Below are 12,650 nucleotides of genomic sequence, written 5' to 3'. Positions count from 1 at the left end.
AACATAACAGTTTCGCTAGTGTCGTAAAATAGTCACAGCAATCAAAATATTTGTAAAACAGCCAAACTTTAAAGACTATTTTTTTCTTGTTTCCACTTATACAATATACTGTCCGTCAAACTCTGAAACAGCTTATATATTCCGTAAAGTATCTCGATCTTTTCACAAGTACTGTGAACTGCGCGGAATACAAAACGCAGAATGATTTTTCTAACCCTACGTTACACGACCAACTGATTGACAGTTGGTGAATCGAGATCTAGCGTCATACGTAATCAGTCCATCACTTTAATTGAGAGAAGGGAGAGGGAATGTAAATTAAATTACCAGCTCTTGTGCCTCCTCGATTTGCCGGTCCACATCCTGGACGAAGGCTCTTTTCTCACCTACAAATTACGTCACACATATCGATTATTGCCCTTTAACATTGACTTTGCGTGGCGATTACGTGTCAGTTGGATTATCATACGAGACACCCGATGTCTCTTTGATCGCCGCCTCGACGACGTTTCTTACCGCCACTCTGGACCCTAATCCGGCCAATCTTCGCAGTGATGTCAGCTGTCAGAACGGCGTACTGCTGCTCGTAGTTGTCAACGAGCGACGCCATCTTGGACACATGGATATGCCATCGACCACTGACTCAAGCCAGATGGCAATTTCGATCATGATTCCGACTGATGTGAACAAGCACTAGTATAGCTAGAGACCCTCACAGGGAGAAAGTGACAAATTGCATCATGCCTCCTCTGATTGGACATGGGCATCAAAGCTCCATAGGCATTTGAGAGATTGGAGAAAATTAGTCACGTGACACCCATCCTGAAAAAACGTGGGTATTCACGTGATGCAAATTTACCACTCTTTCCCTGTGAGGCTCTTTAAGGCTACGTTCCAAAACTTCCTCTCCGAAGAAAATTTTACTTTAGAAATATACAGGGTGTTAGTTAAGTATGTTGCCATACTCAACAGAGTGATTCTTTGGTTTATTTCAAGTAAAAAAGTCCATATAAACATGTATCCTAAACAGTTTTCGAAATACAAGTGAATGTTCGCAAATGTTTGTGTCAAAACGGTAAATTGCGTTGGAGATATCTTCCTGCATAAATATGCCTTGCTTTACGTGAATTATCATTCGCACAACCGTAAACAAAGTGACAAAGTGACAAAGTCAAAGCCTCCTAGATCACCAAACTTAAATCCTTTGGATTATTTCATTTGGGGGCATCTGAAATCATTTATACTATCCCAATTGAGAATGAGAATGATTTAAGGAATCAAATAGTTGCTTTATGCGAGGCAATACGTAATACACTTGGTATCTTTGAGCGTGTACATCAATCTTTAAGAAGAAGACTCGATGGATGTATCATGGCGCAAGGTGGACATTTTTTTCAACAATTCATTTAATCATTTTATTTCATCAGAAGAACTGAAGCCTGTTTTTATTTTTCTGTTTTTGATTAGTTTTTGACTAGTTCAAGCTACATTTCTTTCAAATAAACAGATTATTACTACACGTTTAAATTTTTTTTATTTCGGAAACTAAGCCGTTTAGGATACATGTTTATATAGCCTTTTTTACTTGAAATAAACCAAAGAATCGCTCTGTTAAGTATGGCTGTATACTTAACTAACACCCTGTATAGTACACGTTTTAGAATAAAGAATATATGTATAAAATATAGGATTTCTAATAATAGTAAAAATATAATACAAATTTAAAGGGGCTACTTTGGAATCAAATTTGTCCCTTTTAGATCTGTATTATATATTTTTACAATATAGTACACATAACGTATATTATAGCATATAGAATAAATCTTTCTCGGAGAGAAAGTTTTAGAATGTAGCCTAAGTATAACCACCGACGAGATACTATTAAAGATAGTCGCCGTTTATGGAAGTTCGCGTGCCTGTTAAAATTTAAGTGATTAAAGGTGCATTTACATGCAAACATCAAGTGTCAGAAGCTCCGCACAATAAAAGGAATAGAGAACAGAATATAGAGGGATCACAGATATAACACGTAATGCATAAGAAAATGTACCAATCAAAATTCTTCGTTTCCTTCCTTTCCATAAAGAACTCTGATTGGTTGGATTTCTGATGTTTTATATGTTATTCGTTATATATGAGTTTGTGCTTTCCGCTTAAAGATGCTTTTCATGCGCAGCACGCTGCGGCAGCAAAAATGTCACGTGATGCTAATTTTTCATAATTGCTTCCGCTGCATTTACTGCGCATGAAAAGGAATAACGGCAACAGCATATGCATTAAAGTTTAACCTTAAATATGTGTCTTTTATTTGCTCAGCTCAAAAATTAATATGAAAAACTTAAAAAGCTAAAAACTTGTGATTATATAACAACTGTTAGTGCAGTTACAATTTGGACAACTATCATTTCAGATAATTATTTAGAATTTAGAATATCCCCATCACTTCAAATTTTAATAAAAATGTACTCATTGTATGTACTCGTTATAAATATACTCAATTTTCACATTTTTTGCAAATATTGCAGATTTTCTCGGCTTCGAATTCTTTGCTGCTCGTTGTTCATTCAGTTGAACTTCAATGAGACGCGATAAAATGTATTTTACGAAGGAAGTGTGCTATCTTATGTAAAATTTTTAACCAATAATTACGAATTACTACCGCAGCGTGCTGCGTATGAAAAGTCAGCTTAAGATCGGAAGTACAAACTCTTACATACCACATAACACATAATGCATAAGAAATTCAACCAATCAGAATTCCTTATTTCATGGAAAGGAAAGAAACAAAGGACGTCGATTGGTATATTTTCATATATATTACGTGTTATGTGTTATGCAAGAATTTGTGTTCCCCGTTTAAGATGGCCCAGACCTCATATCAGTCGTATTTATCAGAGAAAAATCTGAGAGAGGACATGACGGCCCTCGAAAACCTGTAACCGCAAAATGCTGTTGCGCACTACCGCCCTCTAAAGAAGCGGATGTTAACTACACAACAATATCCATCTTTTTGCGATGCAAAATTTCCTGATGGAATTAAATAGTTTAAATCGCTAAAATAACTAAAATCTATTAAATTAACAAAGATTTCACCGATTTATTTCTATCAGGAGCACCGCAAAAAGGTGGATATTGTTGTGTAGTTAACATTCACTTCTTCAGAGGGCGGTAATGCGTGGCATTTGCGATTACAGGTTTTGGGTCGTCGTGTCCTCTCTCAGGTTTCTCTCTGTATCTACTTGCATCATGGTATATACATACGTATATACATACAGTGCGCATTCGCGACAACTTCATGACGTGCCGTCGACCGGCCGTCGCCACGATCGTCGCTGACTAACAGTCGAAATGAAGATGGCCGCTGAGGTGAGGTGGCTTTTCGTTTTCCTCGTGTCCTACGGTGTGTCGTTGTGCCGCGGCGAGGCGCCGCATCGGAAATTCGAGTACAAATACTCCTTTAAGCCACCGTATCTCGCGCAGAAGGACGGCAGCGTACCGTTCTGGGAATACGGCGGAAGTAAGTACTTCCACACCGCGTTAAAGGGATATATAACCTAAACCGACACCTGTCGCTCCGACCGCAACCTTCCGTATGTTACTTCGGCGGCGCCGATCTGAACGATGCAGCGGGATGACCCGCGGTTTTTTCGCGTTCTCGAGCGACCGCCGTCTCACTCTCGATCCCGCTGACGCACTTGCATAATTTCCCGCCGCACTATCTTAAAAGCGATCAAAACACTGATGACGTCGACGTATATGTGCACGCGTTTCTCGCTCGCACATGCCACTGGAATAAAGTAACGAATGACTGTTTATAAGGCACGAAATTGCAATCCTACAGTCAACCTAAATTAGAGACTTCCTAACGTTCTGATGATTATTTCTTTTCTATTAATATAGTTCAGTTGGATGTGAGAATGAAGATTGAAGAGAAAGATAAAATTATATTTAATTAATGATAAAAAAGTATTATTGAAAAATAAGGAGAAAAATTGCTCTCTTGTGTAAAGAAGTATCTGGGAATAGCATTCTAAAGGAAATATTTAATAGTAATGCTAAACATTGCTATATTATGTTGATTTTAATTAAACATATGTTTACTTATTCCTTATGAAGGTGTCAATCTTAATATTATTTTCTATCTGGTTTCAAATATAATAAAATTGTCTAAAGAAATATTTACTAGAAATGTTAAATATTACTGTACTGTATTGAATTTTAATTTAACATATGTTTTACTTGTCTCTTAGAAGGATATGATAGCAATCTTAATAAAATATTTTCTATTTGGTTTCAAATATATCCAATATAAATAATAATACATATAACAAATGTAATATAATCATTTTCTTTTAAAAACATATTTATGTTTTAAATATTTAATGGAAATGATAAAAAAAGTATTAAATTCAATTACTGTATAGAGTTATGGCATATCCAGAATGCTTGAAAATTGTATAGCATTTATAGAAACTGGAGAAATAAGGTACTGGATGTAGAAAAAAAAAGTTAAGTGGTCAAAATATTTTTTCCCTTATCTGTGGGATTATCAGTTTGTGTGAAAAAAAAAGATGGTAGCAATCATTTTTGCATCATACTTGCATAGGAATATTTTAACACATGTTTTTAATTAAAATATGTCTTTAACAACTCATTCCTTTAATTTTTTATTTTTATCTCTATATTAAGTACAATTACTAATTTTTTGGAAAAAGTATTTTTTGTGATTTTTGTAATATTATAGTTTAAAAAATTGACTCTTGTTCATTATTAAATATTTTTTGTAATTTATAATTTTCGGCAATTCTACTACTGTATATTACAAGGCTCTTCTTTAAATCTTCCAAAATGAAGATTTTGTACATTTACTGTAAATAGTGCATTGCTGAAAATTAGTCACTTTAACATTAATGGGATATGGTATAATGTGCGATAATGATGGAAGTAAAAGTACGTGTGATAACTGAAGATTAAAGTATAGAAGATTCCTTTGTATAAAGAAATATCTGATAATAATATTTTAAAGAAGTATTTAATACTAAAAGAAACATTGCTGTATTATGTTAATTTTAATTAAAGACATGTTTAACTTATTTCTTATAAAGATAACAATCTTAATATTATTTTCTATCTGATTTAACATATAATATATCTAATATAAATATTACACGTATAATATAAATGTAATATATTCGTTTTCTTCTAAAAACACTTTTAAATTGCAGATGCCATTGCTAGTGCAGAAAATGTCAGAGTAGCACCATCACTTAGAAGCCAAAAAGGTTTGTGTACAAATCTCATATATAAAATAATATTATAAGCTTTTCATTTTTTTATCTCATATATATACCAATATTTTAAGCTTTTTAAGGAATAAATTATTAAAAATAATTTTTATGAGGTTTATGTGTGCAGAATATATAAAATATTGATTTTTTAAATACATTATAAAATGGACGATTTGCAACAATTTTACAAGAGATTTATAAAATATATTGTTTAGGTGCAATATGGGTGAAACAACCCACAATTTTCGACTGGTGGGAGGTAGAATTAGTATTCCGAATAAGCGGACGTGGAAGGATAGGAGCGGATGGTTTGGCATTCTGGTACACAAGCGATAAGGGATTCTACAATGGCTCCGTTTTCGGCAGCTCAGATCTTTGGACGGGTTTGGGAATTTTCTTTGACTCGTTCGATAATGACAATAAGCATAATAATCCATACATCATGGCGGTAGTTAATGACGGCACAAAGGCCTTTGATCATATAAAGTAAATTACATTCTTAATAACTTATCTATCATATGACTTGCATGTTCAAACTAGTTTTATATAATTTGTGTTTTATTCCATTCTTAAATAGTGACGGCTCTACGCAACAATTATCAGGCTGTTTACGAGATTTTCGCAATAAACCATTTGCCACACGAGCGCGGATAGAGTATTATATGAATTCGTTAACTGTGAGTATACTGGATATTTTTCTAGCTGTTTTTATCTTGACATTTCTTATTTGATGAGTTTCTTTTTTGTTCAAGCTGTTATTCCATAACGGTATGACGAATAATGATCAAGATTATGATATATGTTTCCGAGCTGACAACGTTATGTTACCGAAAAATGGATATTTTGGAATTTCTGCCGCTACTGGTATGCATATAAAAAGTATTAATACGATATACTGATGTAATTGCATATCGCATGTTTTTATGCATTTCTGATTATTTAGGTGGCCTGGCTGATGACCATGATATCTTATATTTTCTTACTACCTCTCTGCATCCTCCCGGACAGCTTCCAGTGGATGGCAGTAAAGTTTCTATAGAGGAACAAGCCAAACTCCAACAGGAATACTTAGACTACCAAAAGAAATTAGATGAACAAAAAGAGGAATACCAAAAGTAAGAAAATGCGATGCCACAATGTTTTTATAATACTAAGTCTCAATATTAATATGTCATTCTAACAGGGAACATCCAGAAAGTCAAAAGGTGGAATATGATGAATACTTTGAAACGGAAAATCAAAGAGAATTACGGCAGATATTCCACGGACAAAGCCAGATGTTTGAAGTTTTACGCGATCTTCACAGGAAATTAGATGAGATTGTTGGAAGACAAGAGAGAGTTTTGGGTTTAGTATCTCAAATTGGACAAGGAGGTAAATTGCCAATTACAGTTGATTAAAACTGAGATCATAAATGTCACGTAGATTATTTAAAAAGATTTTTTGTAAAAGCTTTATTATTCTAAACTTTTACATTATTATTTTATATCATTTTTTATTTGTGAATTTATATTCTATTTTTTCTCAAAATGGAATAATTGTTTCTTAATTCATTCATTCCTGAAATCTTTAGTTTTTCAAAAAATTAAAAAAATATATATGTAGAAAAAATTTTATCTTTCATCAACTTTGTCTTTGAATTTTACATGAATTTTTAAAAGATTTAAATATATTAAATTTATTTACAAAAATATTAAGGTTAAATACTAAAAAGTTACAAAAATAAATTTATTAAGGAGAAATTGATATTAATTAAAGCAATAAAATTAAGATAACATTTAGAATTTGTAATTTCTAAATAACAAAAGATTCTAATTTATATCGAGGCAATATCATATATCGTTTAATTTGATATATCTAAATGCATAATTAGGTGTGCAAGTTCAGGGCCAACCAGGACAGCAACCTGTGCTGATTGACACCATACGTCGACAGGAAGTCGAGGCCGTGCTAAATAATCAAAATATCATATTGAATACAGCTAGGGAAATTAAATCTTTTATGGGAGAAGTTCATTCTAAGACTGAATCTATTCTTAATAATCAAGCACGTGCTCCGACGGCGCAGGTCTTTATATTCTTTGTAATATCTAAAAGCAACAGTCAAGTTCCACAAAACTTTTCTGACATCAATAAATTTCATAGGTGCAGCCAATGGGATACGATTATCAGTCATTTATGACAGAGATGCGAGATGGGCTTAACACATTAAAAAAGGATGTTAAAATTCCGGAAAATACAGATTGCCCTAATTGTCTAACGACTACCGTGTTCTTACTGTTCATTGGAGTACAGATGATAATATTATTGGTATACAGTCTTTATCGGTAATTATACACAATTACAATACCTTAACAATTATTTACGTACAAAAAGAAAGAGTTATGTAACATAATTTTTTTTCATTTTAGAGACAATAAGGAAGCACAGATGAAAAAACTCTACTAATGTACACACATTGTTCACATCGACAAATTTAAGATGCATTCTTGTTTGCATTATTTTTATTACTCGTTATTCGTATCCGCAAAGTACGCGTGTTTCGACATTACATTTGTAAAATAAATTGCTCATCTGCTAAATTGATGTGAAATTGTACAGCATCCGTCGGATATTGCCTCACGAGGACACAAGGACATCTCGCGGTGATGTGACTCGCCGTTTGGAGTATCTCCATTTAAATATTCAAAAAAAAATCAGAAGCCATCTCTATCATAGTGCAATGTGTGTTTAACGCTGTGCAATCTATATCACAATTGTCATATATTGACAAAATGCATGGGGTTTGAAAGAAATGATTTAAATTGGAGGTTACTTACCGATGAGTTAACCTGGGAGTTATTAAAGATGTCTCACGATTTTTTTTTTGTATCGTTATATATAAATATATATAATATATATAGTTTTTTACTTGTCAATCGTCACAAAACATATTTATCGTTACGCACACATCGTTTTTTCGTGGATTCTTCATTTATAATCGCTGTAATATTGAAATCTCGTTGAAATCTCGTTATAACTTTCTGTATAAATCTTTGTACGATATTTTGTATCACGCATTTAGTACATGAATATACGGATTACTCTTTATTCTTAAGAATTGTCACTTCTTCGTCACACTTGAGAACGTCGGCATTCCACTGCTAACGATCTCAACTGCGCCATTTGGAGCAAGAAGAGATTTATCATATGGCGTCAACACGTTATGTAACGGTTTTGAATGTCGCCACTCAGCTATTTCATCGGAGATTATTGTTGTGGAAAGAATAAGTATTTGTGTGTTCTACAATCTCCCCTGTCATGTAAACATGATTGTGTACAGTGAGATTGCGTTTTTGAACGCCACGCGATAAAAGACCTCTGAGTAATGTATGTACGTGTGTAAGGTGCATGAGTAGAGTTATAGCGTATGGGAGCGAAATGGAGAGATCTCTAAATTCGTTATTTCCCTGCGTCATTGCATTTGTAAAAGTTTATTGAATATTGTATGTAGTTGTACGAGGGAAATCTGAGATAAAGAATACAAGGATGGAAAGTAAAAAAAAATGGATTAATTAACATTACATGGATTTTTATCCCCTTATATACGTTCAATTTAATTCTTTACACTTTAATTTAATCCTTATACACTCGAAGAAAAAGACATAATGATGATAATTATAAAGTATGTACACACACGCACACACACACACACACACACACACACACACAGGGTGTCTGGTAAGTTTGACAAAGCGCTTGTGTATAGATAGGGCGGACTAAACTGAGTCAAAGAGTTTTCTACTATTTTGCAATTTTTACAATAATTAACGAGATATTAATTACTAAACATTACCGAATTTTGTTCTGAATAATTTTTTTCTTAAATACTATCAATTTGACAGAAAAACTACAAAAGATAAAAATTGTTCATAAAAAATTCTTGTTCTATAAAAAAAAAATTTTTTTTAGTATTGCATTTTTTCATTTTTACCAACGTGAAAAAATACGATATTAAAAAATTCTGAAAAAATTCTCAAAACTTTATGAGAAAAAAATAAACAATTTTTGTCTCTTGCTGTTTGTAACGTTGATAGTATTTGAATAAAAAATTATTTAAGACTAAAATTCAACGATTTTTAGTAATTAGTATCTTGTTAATTATTTCGAAAATTACAAAATGATAGAGGACTTTTCGATTCAGTTTAGTCCACTCTATATATACACGAGCGCTTTGTCAAAATTTTCCGGACACTGTATATATAGTTGAATAAATTATTTTGTAGTTATTGCAGTTATAAAATAGTTTCTTCAATTATATGTGTATGTGTACATTAAGTACATATGAAACTTATTGTCCATCTAGTTGCTATTACTATGTTTTTCTGCGAGTAATTAATGCATTGATTAAATACTATAGTATATAATTAGTATATAATTATTTTAAGAAAAAATTAAAATTAATCATAATCTAATTCATTCTATCATTTTTTAAATTTATTATAACATTATGTTAATTTACTAATTACAATAATTATATTTTACGATAAACTTGGGCGATCCGATTGTTTTCATTGATTTGAAATGCATTTTACTATCGATATATCTCGCTCCATGTCGATATTTATATCGATCATGGTTCATATTTTTCCTAATAGGTGTAGTGGTTTCGCACGTTCTTTCGGACGTTCGTTTTACGGTAAGTTAGTAATATGACGAGTAATTTAATGTAATCGAAGGAATCTGATTGTTATAACAAAAATATATTGTAATTGATAGTTTAATATCATATGATTTGGATCTAATCTCTTCGAGTGACACTATATTTTCGCGATATTAAGAGTTGATTTTGTTTTTCCGTCAAATACACATATGCCTCCTTTGTGTTTGATATTTCAAATTATAAATAAATAGATGTATTTCTCTTTTTGGATTTATAGAGATTAATTGTAATTTCAACTATTAATAAGTTATCAATAAGTTATTATTGATAAGTTTATTTCTTTTCTCGTACACATTCTGCACGTGAAACATGGAAGCATAACCTTTATAACCTCTAAACTACAGCGATATTGTGTATACAAGTATAAAATAATTAGACTTGTTCTTTTAAAAATTATGCATGGTTCATCTTTTTTCTTTTTTTCTTTACTTTAGAGAAAAATAAATAAATGAACGGTTTAAATTTAATTAAAAAAAAATATTGTAAATCTAATTTCTAGATATACTTGATTTCCTATATAAACCTTTGTTTCTTTAGTAATTAAACGTAATTGTATTTTTATTTTTATAGATGGTGGACACAAAAGCTCAAACTCCTGAGAAGAAGGTTGCAGCTGTTCCAGCTGCAGCCAAAGAAGATGCAAAGAGCAAGGGAAAGTCTGCAAAAGGAAAGCCTGCGAGAGGAAAGTCAAGGAATTATGACTTAGGAAATGGTGTCTATAGGTTTAGTCGTACTCGCATGTTTCACAAAAAGGCTATCTATAAATTCCTTGAGAAGAAAACTCCAAAAAAGGTAAACAGTTATTCACTAATTGAAAAATAATACAAAATAATTTAAAAATATATACAAATATAAAGTATACTGGATAATTAATATTTTTCAAAATTATAAATCGAACATTAAACTAGGAATGTATGGTCTTGATTCGTTTCACTAAAAAAATGATCTCTTTACTCTAAAAAGATCGTATTTCTTAATAACTTCGCCAAAGCCCGTTTTTGAGGCAGATTGATTTATTTAATTAAGAGATTATTCTTTAATTTCATCAATAAGAGTTGCGTATATTTCCAGAAGCCACAACAATTGAGATATATTTTCACTGCCTTCTGAAACATATTGCAGTAATTAGTAACTAAAAAATATATAATTTAAGATGTTTATATTATGCTATAAATTTTTATAGTATTATATCAATATTTGTGTCTTGTTTTCTGAATGTAATAATTTAGTTGAATTTTGGACATTGCAGGAGTATGTTTAGCAATTCAGAGTATATTATTTTATTTCTATTCAAATGTTAAATAAGGATAAAATGATATCTATATCTCTATTCCATAATTCTTAAAGACAGTTTGGTATCATTATGTTGTTGTTGTATAGCTTTTTTATCATAATCTTTGCACAACAACAATATAATGATGTCGATACTGTCGTTAAGAGTTACAGAATCAGGATACTGCATTCAAATAAAGTTTCCGAATATCAGCTGGTAACCCTGCAGTTGATGGTTGTCATATTAATTTTATAATAATGTAATGACGTACTGTGTATTTTATTTACATGTCACAATTAATAAACATCTTAAAAACATTTCAAAGAACTTCTTGAAAATAATGTCTCAGCCAAAGTTTGAATCTGGAATCCTTCTTTCCAAAATTATTTGAGCAGTGATCAATTAATTACCAAATCATAAATAATTGATTGAGAATATTTTATATCACATTTCTAAAATAAGCAAATATAAATCTGACTTATATTGATGTATTGTCGTAGGTCAAGCCCAAGAAACCATTGACTATTGAAAAGCAGATTGGTGGTGACAAAAACGGAGAAAAGCGTATCGTGCTTTTGAAGAAAAGACGCGCAAATTATCCTACTGCTGATCGGGTTACTGTGCACCATGCTAAAAAATGTTTCCATGAACATCGTCGTTACTTGAGACCTACTCTGACACCAGGAACAATCTGTATCCTGTTGGCTGGTCCTCATAAAGGAAAGAGAGTGGTCTATTTGAAACAATTAAAGAGTGGCTTGCTTTTGATTACTGGTATGTGAATTTTACATTTTATTATAGATATTTTATTATGAAATTAAAAATGAGACTTATAATTTATAACAATTATTAACAAATTCTCACAGGACCATTCCTGATCAATGCCTGTCCTTTGCGAAGAGTTAGTCAAAATTATGTGATCGCTACCTCCACGAAATTGAATGTCAATGGCGCCAAATTGCTTGAACATATTAATGATGATTATTTCAAAAGAAAACGTGACAAGCGCGCTAAAAAAGAGGAAGGTGACATCTTCAGCAAAAAGAAGGAAGAATATAAACCGAGCGATCAAAGAAAGGCTGATCAGAAAGTAGTTGACAAAATGGTAATTGACGCTATTAAGAAACATCCAGATAAGAAGTTGCTGTTCACATATCTGTCGGCAATGTTTGGATTACGAAGCAGTCAGTATCCACACAGAATGAAATTTTAATTCTCTGTGCTTATAATTCGAGGAAATAAATATAAAATTATAAATCTACCTTTTATATATTACTCTTTTTCTCTCTTTTGTCCTTTATTATTTATCTTAAATTTATGTATACAATGTCTGAGAAAATGTTGGATGTCAGCAAGGCTGCGTATGTATTTGAAATATTTTTAATTGA

At 31.8% G+C, this 12,650-nt stretch overlaps 3 protein-coding genes across 3 annotated transcripts in view; 2 read left to right on the top strand and 1 right to left on the bottom strand.

Annotated features, from left to right (window-relative positions):
• LOC108756876 (vesicle transport through interaction with t-SNAREs homolog 1A) overlaps positions 1-652 on the bottom strand; it is a 5,204-nt gene extending 4,552 nt beyond the window's left edge. Inside the window, exons 1-2 of the mRNA XM_018501017.1 lie at positions 517-652; positions 328-386 (exon numbers count right to left, since the gene is read on the bottom strand). Of these exons, the coding sequence (XP_018356519.1) occupies positions 328-386; positions 517-610 (153 nt within the window). The 5' untranslated portion in view covers positions 611-652. The remainder of the gene's footprint in view (positions 1-327; positions 387-516) is intronic.
• A 2,644-nt stretch (positions 653-3,296) lies between these two features.
• LOC108756686 (protein ERGIC-53) lies at positions 3,297-8,814 on the top strand. The gene is made up of 10 exons (XM_018500681.1): positions 3,297-3,517; positions 5,226-5,282; positions 5,504-5,774; positions 5,866-5,965; positions 6,041-6,152; positions 6,232-6,403; positions 6,472-6,662; positions 7,162-7,355; positions 7,433-7,614; positions 7,699-8,814. Exons 1-10 carry the CDS (start codon positions 3,349-3,351, stop codon positions 7,733-7,735), a joined length of 1,485 nt encoding a protein of 494 aa, XP_018356183.1. The 5' UTR covers positions 3,297-3,348; the 3' UTR covers positions 7,736-8,814.
• A 1,132-nt stretch (positions 8,815-9,946) lies between these two features.
• On the top strand, positions 9,947-12,515 carry LOC108756690 (60S ribosomal protein L6). The gene is made up of 4 exons (XM_018500688.1): positions 9,947-9,965; positions 10,560-10,781; positions 11,763-12,036; positions 12,129-12,515. Exons 2-4 carry the CDS (start codon positions 10,560-10,562, stop codon positions 12,473-12,475), a joined length of 843 nt encoding a protein of 280 aa, XP_018356190.1. The 5' UTR covers positions 9,947-9,965; the 3' UTR covers positions 12,476-12,515.
• Positions 12,516-12,650: the final 135 nt, after the last annotated feature.

The sequence above is a fragment of the Trachymyrmex septentrionalis genome, unplaced genomic scaffold (assembly GCF_001594115.1).
Source record: "Trachymyrmex septentrionalis isolate Tsep2-gDNA-1 unplaced genomic scaffold, Tsep1.0 scaffold13, whole genome shotgun sequence".
NCBI classification, from domain to species: domain Eukaryota; kingdom Metazoa; phylum Arthropoda; class Insecta; order Hymenoptera; family Formicidae; genus Trachymyrmex; species Trachymyrmex septentrionalis.
The sequence above is the reverse complement of the archived record's forward strand: the minus strand, read 5'-3'. Positions and strand labels throughout refer to the sequence as shown.

Excerpts from the sequence above, each read along its gene's own strand:
- LOC108756686 (XM_018500681.1), top strand. The coding sequence starts at position 3,349 with ATGAAGATGGCCGCTGAGGTGAGGTGGCTTTTCGTTTTCCTCGTGTCC. Across the intron at positions 5,283-5,503 it reads ATCACTTAGAAGCCAAAAAG|GTGCAATATGGGTGAAACAA; the intron begins GTTTGTGTACAA and ends TATATTGTTTAG. Across the intron at positions 5,775-5,865 it reads AAGGCCTTTGATCATATAAA|TGACGGCTCTACGCAACAAT; the intron begins GTAAATTACATT and ends ATTCTTAAATAG.
- LOC108756690 (XM_018500688.1), top strand. The coding sequence starts at position 10,560 with ATGGTGGACACAAAAGCTCAAACTCCTGAGAAGAAGGTTGCAGCTGTT. Across the intron at positions 10,782-11,762 it reads AGAAGAAAACTCCAAAAAAG|GTCAAGCCCAAGAAACCATT; the intron begins GTAAACAGTTAT and ends GTATTGTCGTAG. Across the intron at positions 12,037-12,128 it reads TGGCTTGCTTTTGATTACTG|GACCATTCCTGATCAATGCC; the intron begins GTATGTGAATTT and ends AAATTCTCACAG.